The following is a 15,593-nucleotide window of genomic DNA, read 5'->3' as shown; positions in this document are numbered from 1 at the left end:
TTCACTGCAGCTCGCCCAGTTTGGTATGCCGTGATAAATGCGATGGATACGGTTAAATTACGAGTGTAAGAAATTGTCAAAAATTTATTTGAAATACTCTGTCGCAGGTTTGTCCAACGGGAATAATGCGGCATGTCCATTCATTGAGTTTTCACGCTCGGCGCGCACGAGCGCAAATGAAAGATTTCACATGATGACTCATCGTCAGGGTCACAAGCGACGATTGGAAATCTGTGCAGTGTATTGCACTATCACCTAGGCCAAGAACAAGAGCTTGATGTCAAGATGTTCTTCTGGCCATTGATGCCGCGTCTCGAAGCTGATGACGGCCACAATCGCTGCACTGAGTCCTCGACACGGTGAACAGAACCAGGTACACAGCCACTCGTACTCGTCTGGCTGGTTTGTGTGAGGATGGAAGTCTGCTGTAAGCAGAAAACCAGGCACAGAGAAGTTTTAGATTGCAGATACACAAGTGAGCCGAGCCCATTTCATTCCACCACTGCCGCAATGAGTAGAATAAAAATAGTCCTTTACTCTGACGAAAACTCCTCTATAAAAAAACTGAAAGTTCAGCAAGTTCGTAGGGATTTGTAGTCAGCGTTTGGCGTTGTGCTTTTCGTTCTACACGTATCCGTTGTTGCACGCCTGCTTTCCAGTACCACGATTCCTTTCTATGCTTTCTTTGTCCTCAAGACAAATCGACTCCCCGAAAACTGCAATGCGATGAAGCGCCATCCTTTCCTTAAGAAGCAGCACAGGATGGCGGTCTCGTAAAATGAAGAAAGCACGTGACGATGTCGGCCTAGCGGTGCAAGCTAGTCTTCTTTCACTCCAGCACCAGTCGGAACACTTTTTCACTTCACCGGACAGCCTCACAACAGACGCGCAGTTACCACAAGTAAGCATTGCACCATGGCGTCCTCTTGGCGAACACAACGTGTCCTGCTGCGACCTAGCGTGGCAGCTAATGCCTACACTTATGTGCAAGTTAGGAACTTTCCTCCGGCTACGTCACGTCGCAGCGGCAGCAGCAGACGCAGGTTGGGAGACGCTCCAAGTGGGTGCCAAGAATCGGATGACAGGCTTTTGCGCGGATTGCAGCCATCCAGCCAACGCCCTACGATCGACCAGGCTTAGGTGACCGGGATCAGGTCTCAGCGGGTTCTCGTTGTGGCCCACGTCGAGACCGTCCAGGCACTGAGGCGGGGACGCGTACTCCCAGAAGCGGGAACGCGATGGCTCGTTGCGGTGGCGCCTGCGCAAATATAATGCCGTTGCAATTGTCAGTGGTTTGCATTGTACTAAAAAGGAAAATGAGGTAGCCTTCCAGCCCCAGTTTTTTGTTCATACTAAATAAATGCTTTCTGAGGTATTGCGTGCCAAAGCCACGATCAGATTATTAGACACGCCGTAGTAAGTCTGCTGATTAAACTCCCCCGCCCATAACCACATCGCAGTTTTATAACTTGGATGAATATTGGCAGATGAGTGGTGACTTAGAGTGGATGAATTGAATAATGGCAGCAGAAAAGGTTTTGTCTATACCAACCATTCTCGTTACAAAACGCGGCCTTTCAGAAGCATATCTAAACTAGCAATATTGAGCGTTGTAGCACATCGAGTTCATGACACGGGCTTACTTTTTATATCATTTTTTTATCACAATTTACAACGACTTCTAGTCGCTTGCGTGATGCCATTACGCAATCATCTGCGAATTTCGCTTCCACATTCACAGAAGCCTATGAAGCTCTTTCTTTGTTTGCTATGCGTTACTGATGATATCAGGAAACCAGTTAAAAAAATTGAATTCGCCAGGACCGTAGATGAGCCGGATCTACAGAGTGAGCTGTTTTGCGAATGTGGGCGCCGATTCCAAATAACCCTTGTATGCGACTGCGCAGTTTCCAAGTTGGCTACACGTGACATGTTTTCATTTTTAACAATAGAAGACGGAAAGCTTCATCACAGTAGGAACTTAGACTATTTGATCGAGACTTGAATCGTTCTTGCATTTACTCTTGCATTTTTATTTTTATAACGAGTGTATAAAATTTTCTACTCTCGTACTAAGCATCTAGCCCTGCCATATCAGGACGACTGACATCCGTTTTCATTTCTGTCTTTCCTTGAGCGATCCACTTAAAATAATTTGAACGACAACTGACAACCAGCCCACGAGTACTGAACAAAGAGCTGAATTTAGAAGCCAATATATTTAACAGTTGTCCTGGCTTCATGAGAAAACGGCGCAATCTTCGCCTAAAATACAGCCGTAGCACACGCCATTATATGTTGCTCAGTATAGTGTTTTTGTGGTTACCCAATGGAAACACTAGCGGTGGCCGCTAAAATAAGCGCAAGTAAGGCAGATTCCTTACTGTGCGTTTACCCGTACTTGAAAATAATGCTGACACAAGTGCACCGACAATAATGTCTCTTCTGCAGGAGGCACAGGTACAGGAAGTATTTGCGAGACTATTAATAAGTTGCCAGTGGCGTGAGCTAACGATATACCCTCGTGAAATATCTGAAATGTAATTTATGTGGCGATAAGGGGTTTCACCTGAACCAGCCGTCTCGTATATAGCTTATTTAATAGAAAAGTTGCTTGGTAGTGCCACATGCGCTTTCTTTCGTTTGTGAGCTCTCTAGCCTAATAAGCTTTGAGATACCTTAAGGTATAAAAGCACCTAGATGAGGTGACATTCATAGGGAGAAAATATACCGAGAAAGTCCAATGTTTACAGTGCGACAGTATTCCGTCTCAATATGTTTTTGGAAAGGCAGACGTCATAAGAATTGTGCAAAAAAAATTTCTCGATATTGCTACACTTCCTTCAGTTACCACGCTAGCAGTTTAGAGAACATGTAACAGATGTCTAGTGCGAAGTATGTGCGTCTCTGCACAACGCGGTTATATGTATTGCATAGGAAGAAAAAGCAGCTACTCACTTGCATATCTTAGGCTCAGGAACTCCGAACACGTTCAGGGACTGGCAACCTATTGTCTCGGTGAGTTTGACGGCATGCCACAGGGTTGACGGCTCTGCTCCGGAAAGTTGGTACCTGAAAACAGCAAAATCTATTTCACTCTGGGTTACGCAGTGGAAAGACACACATTTACTGTCAGTTCACTCGCAGATTGTTGCTTTGCCAGCGTGTATTTGCGGCATGTTTAGGAAGTGTTATACTTGGCCAAAACATTTGGCACATGCTCTGTGTGCTTGTCTACTGAGAGTTCTGGCAACAAAGGGAAAGAAGTGACCCTGCACAGGCAGAACACGACTTACATTTACAGAAAATCCAACGAACTATTTTATTCTATGTCATCAAAGCAGCTCGCCTGATTATTCTAAAACAATCGTTTGACCTGATGTGCTTGATTATGTAGCATGCAGAGCTATTCCGCTTCTATAGTAAATAGTAAGAGCTGAGACATGTATTTAGGGCCATCAGGAAAGGAACCAGGACATAAGTCACGGAAAAAGTAATGTGTCTGGACGCATGCATACCGCAATAGCTACGTGAAAAAAAAGAAAAAAAATGTCGGTCATTTCCAGAATAACATAAATCTTAATGAAGGTGGAATAATAAAAAACGACCTCTTCCAGTCCACATAATTAATGGATTGAATTTCTTGTTCTTTTATCGTGCCACATAAGATTAAGAGGTGCTCAATGACTACAGACTACTGTGACCCGTAAATATGCTTCCAGCTTGCAGATGGAACATTTCAACGTGCAGAAAACAACCTAAATATTCTGCCACCCTTGCCCTGAATGTTATTTTTGTTACATTTACTAGCAAATGATACAGATATATTGTGTTACTAGCAAAAGATACAGAAATATCGTGTTGGTCTAGAGTAGGACTGCTCGCAATTGGAGCAACTCCTTCTGTGTACAAGAATTGTTAAGTGCACCTAACTAAGAGAGAGAATACTTTTTATTCAAATGCACAGAGAGAGAGAAACGAGAGGGAAAGCTAGGGAGGTTAACCAAGGACGTGCCCGGTTGGTTACCCTACACTTGGGGAGGGGGAAAGAATAGATAAGGAGCGAGAATAAAAAATCATAAAAAGTCAGTCATTCACACAGTCAGTCGCAGAATTCTGCTGGCATATATGTGGGCGCCTACACGCTAATCAGACTCTGCATTAAGAAGAGGATCGGGGACATAAACGCCATAGGAGTAGGCAGGCAGGAAAGAAGCAAGAAACCAAGGGATCCTAGCATGTATGGGTGAAACTAAGGCGATGCTGCCGGACTGACGCAGCCCAACACCTAAGCAAGCTAGCGCAAACTATGACATTGGAGAAGTGGCATACAACTGAATTCGCCCAACATTGGTTGCATTCTCTCGACCCATCTATGCAGCTGCGGCTGTTGCCTGGATTTCCGCGAAATGAGGAAACAATGCTGTGCCGCTTACGCTTGGGTGTTGCTTTCACCAATGCTTACACGTGTTTGATTGGAATGGCTGATAGCGCCGAGTGTAATGCCTGCGGTGTCGATGAGACTATAGAACACCTACTATCCTACTGTCAATCTTTTCAAAACGAAAGACATGACCTCTGCAACGTTCTCAATAGGCTAGATAGCAGACCGTTCACTTTGAGCTAGATCTGGGACCATGGCCTCGAATATCACAGCTGCAAAAGGCCACAAAAGCGCTGCTGCGATTTTTAAAAACTACAGGACTGAGTGACCGTCTGTGACCCGGACTGATTGATAATCAGTGATTGAACAGAGATCTGTTGCTACGTCGGCGATATCAAGAGTGGACTTTCTATTCTTCTCTTAATCTCTCTCTCCCCTTTTCCTTCCCCCAGTGTAGGGTAGCCAACCGGGCTCAGTCCTGGTTAACCTCCCTGCCTTTCATTAAATCATTCTCTCTCTCAAGGCGATGCTGCTGATGTAACCAGGGCCGCTATCTTGTGCGCGTTCGAAAAGCGGACATCCGTTTCGTCTCACGCGATTGGCCCAGGCCGCGCCAATATCGTGGCCTAGGCCAATCTAGGCCAATCGCGTGAGGCGAAATAGAACGTCAGATTTTCGAACGCGTACACGATAGCGGCCCAGGCTAGTGCTTGGGAATTATCAGTGTTCGGTATTAAGCCAATGTCTTCAAGGAATAGGAAAATAAGTTTTAAAACTCGACGTTGTTTCGAAGGAAAAAGGCACAAGACCTAGTACTCTTCCTATATGTATAGCGGTTCTTGGGAAGCGCAGCCGATTTTAACGAAATAACACATTTTGTTGGCATGTGCAGGTCACAGAGACGAAAGCACAGCATTTAAATCTCACCCTAGTGTGCTTGCGTGCTCGGCGAGGCTCTTCGCGGCCGCATGCTCTGCGCTTCGGCGAAGGCTAAGCAATCGCGGTCCACCGCTGCTCTCCAGGCGTGTTCGCAGCGATGCAGGAGTGGCTTCTTGGGCGTGCCGAACACCACTAGGTGATCCGATGCCAGCGGGCTGTTGGATAGGCGCTTCTCTCGCTGCGGTCCCTTGAGTAGTTCGAGGAGCCTGCAGCAGTACGCTAAAGTTTTCTCGAAATGTCCCTGTAACATCTGCAGCCTTGGATGCATATGTAACGTACACTGACCGAACATTGCGTAAGGCAGACGCCTCTCGAGTTTATAGCATTAGACAAAACTCGTAAGCTCAGTATGTTGATTATTGTCATTGTGGTAAAAAGGAAGTTTTATTTGGCTTAATAAATTGTTTTTTCCAGAAATACTGTGCCGCCTTCTGACTACCAGTAAAGGTCGCAAAGGGTGACAGGTCGAAAAGCGTGCGCAATCTAGGCCTCCTCGCCAGCCCGATATGTTGCATCGCTTTGTTGGAATATCACAGAATTCCATTGCGTGTCAACGTTTAAGCGGTAAAAAACAGCCTATAGAAGCCAACATTACAAGGCTGATTGTCGAAAAATGGCGAACCGTTTAATTAAGCAACGACGCAAACGATGCAGGACACGAAATGATAAAATGGCAATGAATGCCGCACCGATAATGCTTTGCTTATCAATCTTATTATTCAGCACTTTGGCACTGAGCATTAAGAAGATTGTCTGAAGTAGTAGTAGCAGAATAAATGGTAGTAGTAATATTATAATTATTATCATTATTATATTTATTGTTTCACCCACTTCATGACGCTGACAACAACCCCATCAAGCTTTCAGAACGAGAGCTTGACAGTGCCACGCGCTCCATTCCTCCCTATTAAAAAACCCCCGTATACCAGGACATAACTCCTATATCCAATAACATATATGACATATAGGAAAAACAGGTTTTTGTATGGGATCCTATATGTTTCATATCGTATTATTGGATATGGGAGTTATGGGGCATATGGATGTTTCAATAGGGCTTGTAGGCAGCGCGCCAGGAGCAGAGCAATAAGTATTTCTACAATGTAATCCGCAGAAGAACACAGTAATTAAAAGCAGTTACAAAAGCAAGAGACATAGCACTCGGCAACAAAAGCAATACAACATGAACAGAAAGCACATAATACGCGATTGTAGAATAAATTATTTCAGAGTACTACAAAAGAGAGTTTCAAAACGATTATGTAAAGGTTACTTCTTCCAATAAGGCAAAGAATAGGGCTCAGCGACGAATTTAGTCATTTTCCTGTAGCAAAGCACCCTGCAGTGACGTGATCGCGTGTGTTGAGCAGAAGCACGAACTCACGTGTCAGCGTGCATCAGTCGGAAGGTAGCCTTGCTTCCCACGTCCTGGTCGTAGCCTCGGCCGGGTGATCGGCCCAGGCGGATGACGCACTCTGAGGCGTCGACCGAGTTGCCCAGACCGGAGCCAAGAAGGTGACCTGCATTCACGCACCCAGAAGCGATTTACAAAGTGAATTATCCGAGAACACAAGATTACGTGGATGTGCATGGGAAGTAAAAGCGACAGGCATACATCTCTTAGTACGATCACAATTCGAACACTGTTTGATGCGGCAGTCCGCGTGTCTCGTTGGTGTTGATGCTTATTGTTGTGCAAAATGTCAATGTCTTCATTCGTTTTTAAATTCCGTCTTGTACACCATAAAAAATCGCGTCGACTAGCTGCACTAAAAATAGGTAGCTAGAGTATTCTTTCGAAACGTAACATAATATAGCTTAAAAAACAGATCTGTCAATAAAGAATACTTTAACTTATTGGTTGGATACCTGTTTAGTATGAGAACTTCTATGAGAAAAAGAAAATTATAAACAATACGTGCGAAAAGAAACTGTCACTTCGAAAGCTCAAATTAATCAAACAGACACAACTTTAAAGCTACAAACGCCTTGCAAATAGTTTTACAATGTACTGCGATTACAAAGAAAGTTGCTGTCATTTGAAGTATTATGAGGACCGCGACGCTTCTGTGTGAATGCTGACCATAAAAAAAAATCAAAAAGTCTTACTCCGCTGAGCTTCTCGATTTTTTTGCAATTGCAAATCACAATTCCCAATTCGGAATGAATTTATTTCACATTTGTATCACGAACATGATAAGAGGTAAAATCGGAAGATATGCGTTTGAGACTGCCACGACGTGCACGCTTCATGACGCCTAAAACAGTTCTCTCTGTTATCGGTAACTATTCAAAACAACGCAATCAGATATCACGTGGTTGCGGTGGTTTCAGTACAATACTTCGCATCACTGGGCTTCTTGCTGCTCTGATGTGATAGGAGGATAATGGAATCTGAAAAAACCCTGTTATATTGGCTATATACAGCATGAGACTGTGTCAATCAGCTCAGAGCCTGTGTAAGTACGCCAATTTGTGATATGGCAGAAATGCCAGCTGGTGATCGACTGATCATCGCGTATCTCTGAGAATTGGCGAAACATTGTCAAGTTTGCTCAGACAGGATTACTAGCTATAGGATAACTTCTGGATGACTACCCAGTGTAAGAATGAATGTTATTCTTAAAGAAAGACCAGAGTCGGCTTATTCATTTTAAAAACCGTGGACTTTGTTAAGTCACGTAACCTTTGTAAAACAATACGTGCAAACTTCAGAAAAATGAAACGCGCTCTCAAGAACAGGCATATTTCCTTTAAAAGAACTTCGCCATGCCCTTGTGTCTTAGTCTGGTAAAGCAGGAGTCACAGTAAAATGTATTACAGTGGTGCTCACATTCGTGGCAACACATCATATCGTCATCACCTACACCAGCATTTCCTTCTTCTGGAAGGCCCCTTGCGGCAATATGCACAAAAAGTATAGATTGTTCTTTACACAGCAAAAATCGTTTTTAGTGCGCAAAACGTACGAAAAAAGGAAGAAGGCGACAGGACCAAGCTCCTTTGCTCCTGAAAGCTACGTTTTGCGCACTAAAAAAGGTTTTTTTTTCTTTGTCTAAAGAATGTAACACCAGCTAGCCTAAGCAGCGATCCCTCTTGAAGTATAGGTTGAAGAAGAACAGCACATGATATTGAAATCTTTGGCCGTGAAAGTGATAGAATACAAGCATGTGATTGAAGGAGAACAAAAATATAAGAAATAGAAGCATAAACGCTAAGAAGATGGGCCTAGCAAAGAAATTTGTTCTTTAATGTGACATGCCTAAAATGTAGGATCAATTATTCTTTTAGTGTGCAAATTCGAAGTTCGAGAATTCCAGGGAACTGCGCTCTTGATACGTAGTTGTGATTACTAAGGAAGTGCGTGAAAAGACACACTACATACGCACCGGAGTAACCGACCAGAGCGCAGGTGCCGCAGCTAAAGTTGAGCCGAGCGTCCTCATTACCGTGTCCCAGGAAGTGCGAGGCTCCGGCTTGGGAGGAAGTAGCACCTGCGGTTGGGAGAAGAAGACACGATGAAGACCGCGTGTTCAGAGAATGTGTCCTCCACGTGTCTGAATCTGTCTTGCGGCTTTGATCGGCGCCCGTCGATTATGAGAATGAGCCTCTACACTGTAGCATGAAAACTATCACCTCGCAGACATAAGGTATTTTGCAGGAAACTTGTAAAAGGGTCCAGCTCACACAAATAATAAGACGATACAAGATGTGCGCTAATGAATTTTTATCCAGCATTAGAGACAGGTGATTATATTTATCAGTATGTATGTGGGCGGGTTCGTTTCCTAAAAACTCATATCGTCGCTCGAAATACGCTTCAAAGATAAATTATTTATTCTTTATCAAGATGACCTCATTTGCAACACACGAAGTCAGTAAAACAGGTGAAAGAGAGCTGCATGTTTTGAACAGAATGGGTAGTGTGCTGGAAACATAGCATTAATGTTATTCATTATCAAAACACGCTGACTTAGCTAGTTCTCTTTCAGAGAAAAAGAAAATACGTCGATACAACCAAACTAACGACTTTCAGAAACGGTCATCTTTTCGGAAATGTCCGCAAAGTCATCAGACGACTGACTCGGACATGGAGCCGCAGGTGAGTCTGAGTTAGCCCCGGTAAGTTTGAATGCGTGCGAGTCTTAATGGGATGAAGAGAATACGAGCGGGTTGAGTTTACGTCTCAGTGAGTTGAAGTGAGTTGAAATGGGCGCGTATCGAAGTTTTAGCGAGGTCCAGTGAATCAGAGTTTGTGTGAGCCTGATTGAATTCAACTAAGTCTGGATCACATATTATTCGAACTGTTTTTGGTCCAAGAGACTGCATGCAAGGGTTGGTCCATGTGGTCCCGAGTGAATCTGACTACGTGTATCGACAAGTGAGGTCAGTCGGAATTAAACCAAATTTACAAATCTAAGGTGCAAGGTGCATGCATGAATTGTTGCATTGTGCAAAATTGTTCACCTTACTAGATAAGAAATATGAGGTAAATATGTAATTTTAACACTATGTAACGCTTTACGTGAATAGAATGCACTCTAAATCAATCAGGTACTGTTACTGTGCACTGGTGCTTCTGAGTTGGCGTGATTTATTAGTCAATGAGTGAGTGGCAGTTGAACCCAAATCTGATAATCCTGGTGAATTTGGGCCCCTGATTCCTTGAAACTGAGGTAGACACCCTGCAAGATTAACCCGGTTAAACCAAGGTTTCGGATGTGAGGAACAATGTGTGAACATTTGGTTGGTTTCGCGTGGAAGCCCCCCCCCCCCCCCCCCCCCTAAAAAGTACTGGTAACACGAATCACAATTTTGGTTACGCGTAACTGGCGAAGCCACAACTGCCGCCAACTTCACGGCTCTGCGAGCAACCAGGGTCAAAGGAATCTGAGGAGGTGACGCTGCTAGCTGCACAAGAAGGAAATTGTGTTTTTCTGTACAGAAACAGTTACGCTAGCGTCGGCGATTTTAGCTCAAGTAGTAGTGCATGTAACAAGATTTTGTATCATGCAAATCCTACAAAAGTCAGATATGACGCGTGCCTTGGGTGCACCCGAATAGCGAGTTTGAAGTTCGGTTGATAACTTCTGTTAGGACTAATTTCTGATAAGAACTCATTTTGACCGTAGTTGATGTTCGCGTAGATGTCAGTGAGGGAAATTAAGATGGAATATGCACGCGACAGAACGAAAACCGTTTACGCGCACACCTAAAGACTTCGAGTTACAATGATGCTACAATTTCGGTCTTTCAACGTTAGCCGAATATTCACCGAATCCCCTCCTCGCACGTACTTAAAAGCATCACCAACATCACCCTCGCTCCATCGTTAGTCCAATCACACTGCGGTGCGCGCAGTGTGCACAAAAAGAGGTTCCAGGGTGACACTATCGGGAGTTTCAATGTCTCGAGGCCGTTGCCATAAATCCTTTTCAGTGCAATGGGGTCTCTTGTCTCACAACTTCGCTAACGCAGTCCCCGAAGAAAACACTTCTACGCAAGTTGGGGCACGTTGTCCGTTCGCGGAATGTCTCGGCATGGGTGCGGTCCAGCGGTTGACTCCAAAATCACGACACTGCTTTCGCGGACCGAATGGCGGAAACCCGGCTCAGAGTCAGTCCGCTTACGCGCTTTCCGTAAACCACGGCTCCCCACCCTCCTACGGCTATAACTCTCCGCCGCTGTCTTGTTGTCGAGCCGCGCGTCCCCTTCGACAGCCATGCACGGTCCTTACATGTATAGCCGCCCGCAAAAACGCTGGAACTCCACTTCCGTCCCTTCGAATTCGTCTAAACTCTACCGTATTGAGTCCACAAAACATGATACGCTATAACGCTGAGCCCTCGATATTTCAAATTTGATTCAGCTAGAGTGAGCTTCCCTGAATCTCATCGCGGTGACTCTAAGTGAGATTGATGGGGTGCCATTTTGCTAAGTCGAAGTCGGAGTAAGCCTGGCTGGAGTTGATTTCGGTGATTTTTCGAATGAGTGAGCCTTATACGTATGCAGTTTGTACGTGACTTATGTTTTTTTTTTTTTGGTAGACCTATGCTTTTTCGTTGCATTTACACGGCATTGAATTTCTGTGGTTATATTTCCCCTAAACACAATCGAATGTCGCAGTACGTATTTTACAGACGCTCGGCAAAATTTGCAGAAACAAAAATTTCCGCGAGAACTGAACGCCATCATACCAGGGGCAACAAGCACCACGCTTCATGTTCACTTTCACTCGTCGTGGTAGCCCAATGGCTGTGGCATTGCACTGGTGAACTCGGTGTTGACGGTTCGACGTCGACCGGAGAGGTCGCTTATCGGTGCGGGTGAAATGCGAGATAACGCTCCTGGACTTAGATTTAGGTGCACGGTAAAGAACCGCAGGTGGTCAAAATAATTCCCAAGTCCCCCTGTACGGCGTGAATCATAATCAGATCATGGTTGAGCCTTGATAAAACCCCTGAATTTACGTTTTTTTAAGCTTGCAACTTTACCTTAGGCAACCATGACGCACCTCTGGCAGGCTGTTGAAGTATGCAGGCTTCTGCGGGTGTGCGTTTTTCTCTATTTAACTATGCCAGGCGGGAAGATTAGGCCACCGAGCGGTTGGCGATCCCACATACACCAAAATAAAATTCCGTCGACTAAATATTTCATGAAGGGAACTAAAAAAACAAATATTGGAAAGAAGATGCAAAGAATAAGACACGACGTAAGTAAAACGCAGTCTGCCATAGACTATGTGCATAGACAACACGCTATATGTGGGAAAGGGACGGCCAAATTTTCGCTCAGATTGCCAGCACATCCGTTTGATTTCTACAAGCGACATTTGTACATTTCGCGTGCCGAGGCTAAGACACTCGTGTGACTTAGCCTCAGCACGCGAAAGACAAATAACAAAATGAAAGCTGGAACAGCCAGTTAAAAAAAAGAAAGAAAACATTCACGAAAGAATGCGCTAGAACTGTGCGTAACAGTATGGACACCTGCCAATTATTATGTTGGACACATTAGCGAAAGCGCTGCCGATCAGTTGATTACATAAATTTAAAAAAATGTCACAGTTTCGCCCTAAAGGCGAAGCAATGAATGCGATAGCAACACAGCAATGTCATACGAAGTAAGGTGAGCGGCTTTGGTAGCAATATGAATTGTAGTAAACATGAGCTGATTAAGTAAGCAGGTGTGCTGCAGCGTAAGTAGACCGACATGAAGAGAGACTCGATGACCACGAGAAGGCGCGTGTGAAACGGTGGTGTTGATGAGAAGCGCTTCCCGTGGGCAGCGCGTGCGAAGCTCTGCACTGCCGATCCGGGCAGCATTGCATGTGTAGCGTGCGTTGGAAAATGTGGCCCGACTATTGCTAACTGAATGAACAAGCGTGGTGTGAGCGCGCACAAACAAACGTGAATAGATCACACTGAATGACTGCAGACAATGACTGTCAAAACGCTGGCAGCGAGCCCATACGTCGCAGCGGGCGAAGGTACATGCGGTCTATCGCTTCAACGGAAACTGAGCGGCGAATGCACGGCGCATAAAGGTCAGAGCCGTGCGGAGATAAGAGACGGTGCCGGCGAGCGACGAGCGCGGTTGTTGGCAGAGTAGAAGTGCGCCTCCCCCCCCCCCCCCCCTGCTCCCTCCGGCGCTGGCTTCCCGCTTCCTTGCTTGCGCGTGGGAGATTGAGTGCGCGTCCCCGCACGCTTCCGCTCGGGCATACGGCGCGCGGCGCAGATTTTATCTATAGGGAACCTCACGGCGATGGCGACGCCGACGGCATAAATCCGGTTGAAGTGTCCATATAATTGCTATCGCAATAAAAGGTAAAGAAAATAAAAGAAAATTTGTGTTTTTGGCCCCTGATAAGAGGCTTCTATCGCGCTGTATTTGACGCGTGTTTAATCCCAGTGAGGCGCCGACCATAGCTTTAGACAGTGCTTTTCCCACCTCTAACCTCCTCCCTTCGTTTAACGTGATGTTTCCCCTTTCTTTATCTGTTAGCTGCCGGCGTTAAATCTGCACGCCAGCGTACGGACCACGCATAAAGCTGAAGAACGACAAGCACACGACAACAAACTGTGCCCGTCAGCCATTGAGACAGTGCCGTTATCGTAAAAGGCGGCGGCAATATAGATTCAAACACAAGGCAATGAAATATGTTGCACCATTAAGTGCAGCTGTAGAAAGGCCAAGTAGTCTCACTACTGCTCCAAGATCGCGTCTTCGTTGCAAGAGCGCACACGCACCATGCTGCAGTGGCCGTTCTTAGAATCGACTGCTAAATCTGCGTGCCACCTGCCCTCCACTGGAATATAACCGGCAAGGGATTGCTATCACAGTTGGACTCCATTTTAATTAGCAGCTGAGAGAGCTTTCCTATTTGTCTTGGTGCCGAGTTTCATACTAACGTCCGCCATGCGTGAACAGTAAGGCTTTCAACATTCTTTAAATTGCCGTTTTAAACATGTCCCGATAGCCAGGCCTGTTTCCGATCGTGATGTCACTAATGATATATGACACTTGTACACGTTGTTGGGGGAGTTGGCATGAGTCGTACATGCTGACTACAGTACAACATAGACGAATGCAAAGACGGTTACAGTACATCCCACCTTCGTTTCAGTCGTCTTTGTGTTCGTCTATCTTGCGCTAAAGGTCACACGTGTGCTCTGTTTCAGTAGTTACGTGCAGCACCGCTGTTGTGATAGACGAGGTAAGAAATTCGTCCCACATTCGCTGATACACCAAAAAGGCGTGCGTCTTCAAGATACTTCGAGATACTGAGGAGAAGGAAGGTGCAAAGAGGGCGGAAACTGAAGGTGCAGGAGCACTCGGCCAACGCGCCGCACACGGGATGGTGGCGCCATCTCTTGATCCCTCTAATAGCATGCACTTGCACAACGTGCGCACAGTGTCATTCGCAAGTGCAGCCATTTTCTTAATTAAAATTCGTCCACGTTTACCGCACTCCTTCGCACTGTTCGAGGCATATTCAGCGCCAACTTATTCGTTCCTTTCGCGCACAGGAGGAGCGTGTAAGGATTCTACACAGCTAAGCGAGTCTGTGGACGCCATTTTCGCGAAGGATGAAGCACTAACCAAGAAGGAGTCCTTCACGGTGTTGTAGTTGTAGCGACTACACTGATGGATTTAGCCATTGTCCAATCAATTAATTGTTGTACTTCTTTTTTGCTCTCTGCACGTTTTGATTGGAAACAAGTGGAGAACTCAATTTTCAGTATCATATAGAGCCTCAATAAGTATTTAATTAAAGAACGAAATAAAATCATGCAATACACTTCAAGGAAGCTTCCAATTAAAAAACACCTGCCAACAAGACCATTTATCAAGGTCATGTAGTCGTCCAACGGGTTCCGAACTATGCCAATGCATCTCGAAGCACAAGAATATCTGCACTCGCAGGTCGTTGGCTCTGCTGCACGGAACTACTGAAACAGAGTATAGCGTGCACTTTAGCCTGTGCGCCATTTACATACTCACTGATATCTGCCTGCGGGCCACCAGGTGCGGTCGGGCAAGCCTGTTGAGCCGCAGCCTTTCCGAGTGCAGCTCGCGGTGCCGGGCGTCCAGCGGTTCGGCCCCGTGCCTTTGGTAGGTACGGCCGCGCACCTCGGTCTCGCCCCCCACGTGCCGGGGTCGCAGCCTGCGGGCCTCCGAGACTGGTCGCCCTTCAGGGGAGCCTCCTCCGCGTGGCCGACGAATGCGGCGAGCATCTGGAGCGTGCACAGCAGGCACGCCAGCCAGAGCACGGCCGGAACCAAACAGCGGCGGGCACAGGGCACAATTCATTCGGCACTGCGAGAAGCGTTTAGTAGTTCGGTCATGTAGTTTGCTGTCAGGGTTCAGTGATTGATTCATTGGCGTTCAAGTACTAAGCCAAATGTGAGCATGCGAGGGACGCGTAGTGGTGGGTTCCGGATGATTGTGACCACCCAGCTGGGGTTTTGTAACGGGCACGTAAATCTAAGAGCACGAGCGTTTTTGCATTTCTTCCCTATAATAACGCGGCCGCGGAGGAAGAAGAGGAGGAGAAAGAAGAAAGGAAAGGAAAGGCAGGGAGGTTAACACAGACGCACGCGGCCGCCGGAGCCGGCAGTCCCACCCCATGCCTCGGGCTCAGCAGCAGAACGCCACAGACATGCGCCACCCCGGCGGGTGTCGCGGTTCCGTGATGGAAAGGCGGGGGGTGCCAGCGGCTGCTATTTATGGGACCCTGCGACAAGGCTCAGGCATAATACAGCTTCAC

The 15,593-nt window shown here is 46.1% G+C and overlaps 1 protein-coding gene across 1 annotated transcript; it reads right to left on the bottom strand.

Moving 5' to 3' along the window:
* Positions 1-615: 615 nt before the first annotated feature.
* LOC119434538 (alpha-N-acetylgalactosaminide alpha-2,6-sialyltransferase 5-like) lies at positions 616-15,136 on the bottom strand. The gene is given in 8 exon segments (XM_049659525.1): positions 616-1,258; positions 2,959-3,072; positions 5,312-5,521; positions 5,524-5,529; positions 6,708-6,843; positions 8,713-8,897; positions 10,179-10,234; positions 14,828-15,136. Coding segments are annotated over 8 exon segments (1,260 nt in total). The 3' UTR covers positions 616-1,014.
* Between the last annotated feature and the right edge of the window lie 457 nt (positions 15,137-15,593).

Source organism: Dermacentor silvarum, unplaced genomic scaffold (genome assembly GCF_013339745.2).
Source record: "Dermacentor silvarum isolate Dsil-2018 unplaced genomic scaffold, BIME_Dsil_1.4 Seq12406, whole genome shotgun sequence".
In the NCBI taxonomy this organism is placed as follows: domain Eukaryota; kingdom Metazoa; phylum Arthropoda; class Arachnida; order Ixodida; family Ixodidae; genus Dermacentor; species Dermacentor silvarum.
The sequence above is the reverse complement of the archived record's forward strand: the minus strand, read 5'-3'. Positions and strand labels throughout refer to the sequence as shown.